The 9,470-nt window shown below is 53.7% G+C and overlaps 1 protein-coding gene across 1 annotated transcript; it reads left to right on the top strand.

Moving 5' to 3' along the window:
- The first annotated feature begins 2,991 nt into the window (after positions 1-2,991).
- On the top strand, positions 2,992-7,183 carry MAGEL2 (MAGE family member L2). The gene has a single exon (XM_033099912.1). It carries the CDS (start codon positions 3,134-3,136, stop codon positions 6,746-6,748), a length of 3,615 nt encoding a protein of 1,204 aa, XP_032955803.1. The 5' UTR covers positions 2,992-3,133; the 3' UTR covers positions 6,749-7,183.
- Positions 7,184-9,470: the final 2,287 nt, after the last annotated feature.

Genomic DNA, 9,470 nt, shown 5'->3' with positions numbered 1-9,470 from the left:
CTGATTATTTTACTGATTTATAAATAGTTGCACCAAGTCGAACAGCCATAAAGAGATGAAAAGCTGGCACTTCTGCGCTAATCTTACACTTTCAATCAACAGATTGTACTGACCACTCAGAATGAGCTGGGGACACAAAAGGGAACAAAACAAGGCTGCAGTCTTCATGGAGGCTCAATGCTTGTGCTGATATAAGCACAAATAATAAATAAATACGCAATTCTTCATATACCTACTCAATGACTTTCCCATTTGTCTATCCCAATTCTTCTTCCCTCCATTTTTTTTGATTCCCTGTGTTACCTTTTCTTATATACTTATGCAAATACCAAAAGCCTTTTCCAATCAGAAGATAGACAGACACGTACATTTCATATGGGATGTTTTGTATGCATTTGCCTTTTGTTTTGTGCTCACCTTGGAGCAGAAAACCTTAAAAAGCTGTTTCGTGGAGAAACAGGGAAAGGAAATTGTGACATTTGGTTCAGAGGTGTGCAGATGGAAGAGCAGATACACAGAAGAGTGGTGGGGGGCTTCTGAGACAAGATTACACAAGGAGAATGGCGTTGGGAGCCCTCTTTAAAACTTGTAGTCCAAATTCCCCACTGCATTCTGTATAGTACTGACTTCTGTAGGTATGAAAGTGGTCTTCACAAAGGGACTATATGTCACTTGATTCCACAGGCGTGTTTGATGTTGGGAGAAGGTGATTTGTGAGTAGCTGGGCCTGAGAGCACTGATTGTCTAAATTAGCAAGACGTACTTGCTGGGGAAGAGTAAACCCCATTCACCCACAGTTACTGGCCCCTCCAGAGTCACTGAATAGTTGTGCCTGGAGTGTGCCTGGAGTGTGCTCCACCAGTTCAAAAATGTTACCAAGTGAGGTTTGACTGCCTTCCATTCCTAAGGATACCTACTAGGTGTTTATTTTTTCCCTCCGTAATTCCTGACACTTCCTTTTTGGCTCCTGCATTGCCTGTAGGGCATCAGCTGGGGCTCCTTTCACAGAATGGACTTGGGGGGTTGACACTGCACAGTGTGCTATTCATTGAGCTCCAACATCCGAGAGAACAATGGGGCCTGACTCATAGCCATTTATTGTTGTGAGAAGACCCACCGCACGGTGGACTGAAAGGTAAATTGGCCATGACCCTGAAAAAGAGATGGTTAGTGGAAGAACTTATTCTCTGAGGAATTTATGCATTTGAACTGGAGGAGGGAAAAGAGTGCTTACGTGAGAGTAGAAATGTCATAGGCTGATAAATGAACTGACTTCCCCCCAAACTACCGACAGCCAGTAAGTGTCGTGAGGCAGAGTTGGTGACAGGGGAACATAAGTGTTATGTGTCTAAAGTTGGCCCCTCTGACGTGGTTCAAATTGAGATGTCTTATATGGACTGATTATTAAGTCACAAGAAGGATCTGGAAGCCATGAAGCAGGGGGGATCCTTTTAGTAGATGCAGCTTTCTGGGTACATACGGGGGTGACATGTCATCAGACACCATGAAAGACCTGCCTGCCTTTGAAAAGAACAATGCTCCTGGGGATAACAATTCTGGTTTCTCATCCCTTCAATTGTCAGAAAAACCGCTGGCACCTCACTCCGAAATTAGTCTCTCATTATTCAAGGCAGTGATAACCTTGGGAGTGTAGTATATATGCTTTCACTGGGATTCAGAAACTACCAAATTTGCGAAACACTGGCTAAGAGTACCTCAGGAGGGGGGTATAGCCTTCGCTATTCTCGTATGCCCCCTTGTGGTATCTCTCATGGTTTCTTGTTACTCTGGACTCCTGCCCCTACGCTGCAAACAGCCTCTTCTGAAGAGCGTTAATATTTAGTATCTGGTGGATTTCCAGAAAACTCTCCAACTAGAACTGAGATTGTCATTGCCTTTCAGCATGAGGTAGCACAGTGTTGCCAAATAATTTTTTATGTCTTCTGCTTTATCTTTTAACACATCATCTAAGTTTTAAACTGATTTTGTCCATGAGATTTCCCCCAAATTTTGTATGTTACTTTCAACATATTAACAGTGAATCTCTTTATTCACCCACTTTATTATAACATTTTCTAGTGTATTTGGGGGTTTTCATTTTTCAGTTTCTTCCCTGTTTGGCAACTGACGAATATGATCAGAAACCAAGCCTGTTCTTTCATCCCAGGCATTCAAGAGGAACGCACCTCCCCACACTAAAAATGCTACCTTCCACTGATGTCTGGGACATCTTAATTTCCACAATTTCTTTCCTTCTCTCTCTACTCTCTGTCATCCCCTTTCTCTGCCTGTGTATCAAAATGCCTGTATTCTTCAAGATGGATCTCATGAGTTTCTCTGTAAACGCTCTTTTTCTGAAACCCTGTTCACTGCCAGGGCTGTGTCTTCTTGAGGAGTACCTTACCCCTACCCCAGTTTTCTCCGGCACCCCAAGCAATCATACAGGAGTGTCTACGGGGTATCTCTCCCTGGCGCCGTAATGTCCCATGTTCCAATCAGTGCCCATCCATCGCTCTTCCTGCACTCGCCAGTGCCCACTCTCCCAGGACAGTCTCCCATGCCTTCTCCATCTCTCTTACTCTTACACTGAATGGAAAGAGCTGCCCGGGAAGGCTCCCGAGTCATATGCATGTATGTGTATGTGTGGACTTCTTTCATCCTCCGCCCCGGTTCGCTGTATGTGAGCTCAGAACACACCTCTCCCCTCATGGATGCCTTCCATGTCCCCGGTGCTCTGTTCCCACTCTATACTGCAGTACGGTGATTTCTGAAGCCTAGGTCCTGCTCCTGTCACTCCCCTGTGAAAACCCATCCATGGACAATCTGAGCGGGCTGGTTTGGGGACGGGACAGAGTGAGGAGGTATCTTGTGTCAGTCCGGGTTCCTGGTAGCCGCCCCTATTCACCATCCACTTGTGGTGGTCGGGGGCGGGGAAGGGGCGGGATTGAGCCCCCTTCCCCCCTCCTCCTTACTGCGGAAAGCTGCGGAGCTCAGGGCACTCACTTCCTATTCACCAGTCAGCAGGGAGGGATCGCCTGGTCTGATCAGCCACGTAGGCATTCTCTTCTCTCTGGAGGAAAAGGCCCCGCAGCTGTCGGAGGAGAAGGCCCATCAGCTGTCAGAGCGAACGGACATGTCGCAGCTAAGTAAGAATCTGGGTGATTCCAGTCCCCCGGCGGAGGCTCCGAAGCCTCCGGTCTATAGCCGCCCTACGGTTCTGATGCGGGCCCCGCCCGCCTCCTCCCGGGCTCCGCCAGTCCCCTGGGATCCACCTCCGATTGATTTGCAGGCTTCACTGGCCGCTTGGCAGGCACCTCAGCCTGCCTGGGAGGGCCCGCAGGGCCAGCCGCCTGCCCCAGTGGCTGCGATGGCCCAGCCTCCGGCCCTAGGGGGCCCGATGGTCCAGGCTCCCCCTCTGGGAGGCCCGATGGGCAAGCCTCCGACTCCTGGGGTCCTGATGATCCATCCTCCCCCTCCGGGAGCCCCGATGGCCCGGCCTCCAACTCCCGGAGTCCTGATGATGCATCCTTCGGCTCCCGGAGCCCCCATGGCCCATCCTCCCCCTCCGGGGACCCCAATGGCCCATCCTCCCCCTCCGGGGACCCCGATGGCACATCCTCCTCCTCCGGGGACCCCGATGGCCCATCCTCCCCCTCCGGGGACCCCGATGGTGCATCCTCCCCCTCCGGGGACACCGATGGCTCATCCTCCCCCTCCGGGGACACCGATGGCTCATCCTCCCCCTCCGGGGACACCGATGGCCCATCCTCCCCCTCCGGGGACACCGATGGCCCAGCCTCCAGCTCCGGGAGTCCTGATGGCCCAGCCTCTGACCCCAGGAGTCCTGATGGTCCAGCCTCCAGCTCCAGGAGCCCCAATGGCCCAGCCTCCACCCCCGGGAGCATTGATGGCCCAGCCTCCACCTCCGGGAGCCCCGCTGGCCAAGCCTCCAGGTCCTGGAGTCCTGATGATCCATCCATCGGGTTCGAGAGCTCCAATCAATCAACCTGCAGCTTCAGGAGCCCCGATGGCGCAGCCGGCAGCACCACCTGCACAGCCCCTGGCTTCTTGGGCCCCACAGGCTCAGCCTCTGATTCTGCAAATCCAGTCGCAGGTTATAAGGGCTCCTCCGCAGGTTCCCCAAGGCCCTCAGGCCCCACCAGCACAGCTGGCCACACCCCCGGGCTGGCAGGCCACCTCTCCGGGCTGGCAGGGCCCTCCACAGGGCTGGCAGTCCTCACCCTTGGCGTGGCAGGCCACACAGGTGACCTGGCAGGCTCCGACGATTGCCTGGCAGGCGCAGCCACACGTGCGCCAGGGTCCACCACCCATCCGCCCAGGCCCGCCGCCCATCCGACCGGGCCCCCCGCCGGTGCGCCAGGCGCCACCCCCGATCCGCCAGGCACCGCCGCTGATCCGTCAGGCACCGCCGCCTATCCGGCCTGCCCCCCAGGTTCTGACCACTCCACCTCCACTCTGGCAGGCCCTACCGCCCCCACCGCCTCTGCGGCAGGCACCACAGGCTCGGCTGCCCACCCCGCAGGTGCGGGCGGCCCCCCAGATGCGGGCGGCCCCCCAGGTGCGGGCGGCACCCCAGATGCGGGCGGCCCCCCAGGTGCGGGTGACCCCACAGGTGCCCACGGTCCTTCCAGCAGCGCAGGTGCCCGCGGCGCCTCCCGCTGGTCCGCAGGTGCCCCAGGCTGCGCTGCCGGCCTCTCTGTCTGCGCCACAGGCTGTGCACTGCCCACCTATCATCTGGCAGGCCCCCAAGGGCCAAGCCCCTGTGCCACACGAGCTGCCGACGTCGATGGAGTTCCAGGAGGTGCAGCAGGCCCAGGCGCTGGCCTGGCAGGCTCCGAAGGCGCCCGGGCACTTCTGGCAGCCGCTGCCTGCTCAGGAGGCCCAGAGGCAGGGCCCACCACTGGTTCAGCTGGAGCAGCCCTTTCAGGGGGTCCCGGCCTCCCAAAAGGCCCTGCAAATCCAGCTACCCACCCAGCAGGCCCAGCCCTCGGGCCCGCAAGCAGAGCTGCCCACCTTGCAACTCCAGCCCTCCTGGCAGGGCCCCCCTGCAGCCTTGCAGGGCCAGCCCGGAGCCCCCTTAGCGGTGGCAAATTTTCCCGTGGGCTCTGCTAAATCACTGATGACTCCCTCAGGAGAATCCAGGGCCTCCTCCATAGACCGTAGGACCTCGTCGAAGGAGCGCCGGACCTCGTCGAAGGAGCGCAGGGCCCCTTCCAAGGACCGCATGATCTTCGCCGCCACTTTCTGTGCCCCCAAGGCGGTGTCAGCTCCCCGAGCACACCTGCCGCCTGCCTGGAGAAGCCTGCCTGCCACACCGGAGACCTTCACTGCCACCTCCAGGGTCTTCCCAGCTACCTCCCAGTTCCAGCCTGCCTCTTCCAATGCCTTCAGGGGCCCCTCTGCCTCCTCAGACACCCCGAAGTCACTGCCACTCGCTCTGCAGGATCCCTTTTCCTGTGTGGAGGCCCTGCCTGCAGTCCCCTGGGTTTCACAGCCCAATGTGAATGCCTCGAAGGTGTCCAAGGCAGCGCCCACCATCCTGATGGCTTCGGCAGCTGCCCCCCAGGCCATGGCCACCACTCACGAGGCCTCGAAGACCTCCGATGACCCTCCGCGGCGCTCAGGCAAAGCCACCCGGAAGAAGAAGCACCTGAACACCGAAGAGGACCGCAGGGGCCAAGTGCTGGCCCTGCGTGACTGGCAGGCGCCCAGGCCCTGGGAAAATCTGAACTTGAATGACTGGGAGGTTCCAACCCCCATGCAGGTCCTGGGTGAGTGGGAGGGCCCAAACCCCTTCCGCAGCCTGAGTGGCTGGGAGGGCCCCAGTACCTCCAGAATCCTGAGTGGCTGGGAGGGCCCCAGCACCTCCTGGGCCCTGAGTGCCTGGGAGGGTCCCAGCACCTCCAGGGCCCTGGGTCTCTGGGAAAGCCCAGGTAGCCCTCAGCCTTTGCTCATCTCTGAGATCCCCAGTCTCTCTCAGGGATTCGGTACCACCCAGGATGAGGCCAAATTGGAGACTCAGCCTCTGTCTCCCTTGGATGAGAGAGCAAATGCATTGGTGCAGTTCCTTCTGGTTAAGGACCGAGCCAAGGTGCCCATCAAGCGCTCGGAGATGGTGAAGTTCATCATCCGTGAATATAAAGATGAGTGTCTAGACATCATCAACCGTGCCAACAATAAGCTGGAGTGTGTCTTTGGGTACCAATTGAAGGAAATTGATCCCAAAAACCACTCTTACATTATCATCAACAAGCTGGGGCGTCCTAAGGGTGAACCGGTGGCATCCTACTTAGACACGCCCAAGTTGGGCCTCCTGATGGTGGTCCTGAGTCTCATCTTTATGAAAGGCAACTGCGTCCGGGAGGACGTGATCTTTAGCTTCCTGTACAAGCTGGGGGTGGATGTCCGGGAGACCCACGGTCTCTTCGGTGACACAAAGAAGCTCATCACCGAAGTGTTTGTGAGGCAGAAATACCTAGAGTACAGGCGAGTCCCCAATACTGAGCCTCCACAATACGAGTTCCTGTGGGGCCCCCGGGCATTCCTCGAAACCAGCAAGATGCTTGTCCTGAGGTTTCTGGCCAAGCTCCATAAGCGAGATCCCCGGTGCTGGCCGTTCCAGTACTTTGAGGCGCTGGCAGAGTGTGAGTCTGAAGATTTAGATGAGGACGAGCCCGGATCCGATGACAAAGCCGGTGGCCCCACCAGCAGGTCCCCTCCCCGCTAATGAGGTTTAACAGATATCTCGTTCCTTTGTGTCTCCGGCCAAAGGCCACTGACAGGGTGGGGGGGGAGGGACGTTTCGTTTCTGGTGTTTACGTTCCAGTTCCATGTGTAAATCTGGATTTCAAGTTGGTTTTGTATCTGCCAAAGCTTTGTACATTTTCATGTGGTGTTGATTTCAACTGGCTACTGTTCTATTTGGTATTTTGGCATTTGTATCTTTAAGTGAGATCTGTGATTCTCTGTTTTGTGTTATAATTGTTATGTTTTGGTATCAGAGTTGTGCTAACTTTGTGAAATGAATTGAGAAGCTATCCATCTCATTCTGGTGCAGATTACGTAGCACTGAAATAGGCAGTTCTTTGAACGTTAAAATGACTCACCAGTAAAGCTGTCTGCAGAGGAATAAATATCTATATCTATATATATAAATATACTTTCAGCATAACATGGAAGTGTTTGTCTTTATTCTAATTTTTACTCTAGATGGTGGGAGCCAAGTTTTACCATAGTCTCTGAATAGACCTGAATATCAAGACTACTACTAGTGTTAGTAGAAACCATGGTGATGAACTGTGTTTCAAGGACGGTGCCACATTCATCATCACGAAGCAGTGAGCTGACGGGTGGGGAAACGTAAGATTTGCATTCAACCCAGAGTGAAACTTCACGAGGCAGTAAGGCTGATCAAGAAGAGGTTGTACACCTCTTCTGATTTCGTCCTCACAATCATCCTTCAAAGTAGGCTTGATTATTTCCGTTTTGTAGGTGAGTGCTTAAACTCAGGTAGGTTAATTCAATGGCACGTGCGAGTGCCAAGTCAACAAGGTGGTCATTGGAAGCAGAACATCTTCATAAGGTGGTGTGGGAAGAAGGAGCACATGCCTGCAGGACCACAGGTATCCAGGCTCCTTAGCCAGGGGGGCAAATTGGCCAAAGGGGCATTTGTCAGTCATGTGGCCCGCAGTGGGTGTCCAGTAGGTCTGGGGGGAGAGGCGTTGGGTTTTAGCAATACATTGATGTTGGGAGGCGAACATGCTCCCTGCAAATAACCCAGGCTTACAATAGGTAAAAGGAAACGACGGGTTTCAACGAGCTCGGGATCCTGCAGCTTGCAGGTGGTGGTGGGGGTGGCGGGGAACGCCGAGCAGCGACACGGAAGTCCAGGGGACGCTCCTGGGGGTGGGGATCAATCCTAACGCGCAGGGGAAGTCAGCGGGCAGTGTCGGAGCCGTCTTTGGGTGCAGGGCTTGGTGTGGGAGGGGAGGTGGCGGAGGAGCGAACTGGCCGGAGAGTTTTGGGGAAGATGTTCGCACATACACTAGCGTGGTGTCCACAAGACTTTCCGGAAGTTACTACTGTCTTCGTGTGGACGGGCATCATCAGCGCTGCTGCCACCCCTACTGTCCTAAAAGGATCACGAACCCCAACCCTAACCTGCCCCCCTCCCTTCTCAGGGTAAAGACGAAGTTCCAGGTGGGAGGTAAGCGGTGATAGTGGACTTCTTCTGCCACCTAGTGGTATGTCCTGGTTCTGTCGCTCCTGCGGCGGCTCAGTGCGTAAACCTCACACCACTAACTCCGGGGCCGTGGATGGCGCTTGCCTCAAACCTTTTTCCGTAATTTTACCTGCGTCTTTCCCAAACGTTCCTTCTCCCCTCTTCTATCACAGGACAACGTGAAACCTCTCCTCCAAGTTCAAGCCACTGGCACTTAGGAGCTGAGCTTCTGTAATAGGAGACGGACTCATGAGATGGTCACTCCGTTGCCAGCTCAGGCAGAGTAGAGCTTTCTAGGACCACTGGCCCCAACCCAGAACCGGCCTGGCTACAGGGGATCTGTGGCAAGTTGTCCAAGTGACCAGGCTTTCCAGAAATTCGGAGGGAGTATTTTGTAAACACCTTAGGTGGGGGAGTCCGGCCCCTGGGCCCAAACTCAGTTATTTTGACAACAGCAAACGCTCCTGGAAGCCCACGTCACTGCCCAGTGCAGAACTGTCCCCAGCCGAGGCTCCGCTGGGCCAGCAAAGCAGCACATGAGTCTCGTTTTTCTAGTTTGTTTAGACTTCATTTATTAAGGTTTCTATCGTTTTCTCCAAATCATTTACTCATGGGGCGCTCGAGCTCTTTGGGCACCAAAATTTGGAAAGTGGCAACATACTCTTCTGGCTTTGGTGCTGTAAGTAAGGTGCTATCTCCGTGGAAGAAAGGCACACTTCCCGTTTCCTCCACCTCGCTTATCTCATATGCTTAAAACCCACATTGGATTCAATTATCTAGTGAGATGAATGACACTAATAATGAATTTTTAAAGGACAAATAAAGAAACTAAATTAGCCAGATATTTAGCTGAAAAGTTTAAGAAGAGACAGCTGACGTTATGAATGCAGAAGGTAGAAAACAAATTATGGGGATTTATGAAAATATAGGGTAAGAAGCAGTGGGAACACATTCAAAACCCATTCATTTGAAAACAGATAAATGTAAGAAAAAGATTTTAATTGTAAAAATGGATGGGGGAGGGAAACGCTGTAACTAAATGGGGAAGACGTATCAAGTGACAAACAAAAAAGAAAGAAAAAAGAAAGAAATGGGAAACAACATTGAAAACTGTTCCACCTCACTAATATTTAAAGGCAGAAACATTAAACCAGTATTTTAGTTTTCCCTTATTAAACTGGCGTAGAATAAAAGCCCACAGAACATCTAATATAATCAAGTTGTTATG

This window comes from Rhinolophus ferrumequinum, chromosome 28 (assembly GCF_004115265.2).
Source record: "Rhinolophus ferrumequinum isolate MPI-CBG mRhiFer1 chromosome 28, mRhiFer1_v1.p, whole genome shotgun sequence".
In the NCBI taxonomy this organism is placed as follows: Eukaryota; Metazoa; Chordata; class Mammalia; order Chiroptera; family Rhinolophidae; genus Rhinolophus; species Rhinolophus ferrumequinum.
This window is presented reverse-complemented; position numbering and strand designations above follow the sequence as displayed.

Coding starts and splice junctions, on each gene's coding strand:
- MAGEL2 (XM_033099912.1), top strand. CDS start 3,134: ATGTCGCAGCTAAGTAAGAATCTGGGTGATTCCAGTCCCCCGGCGGAG.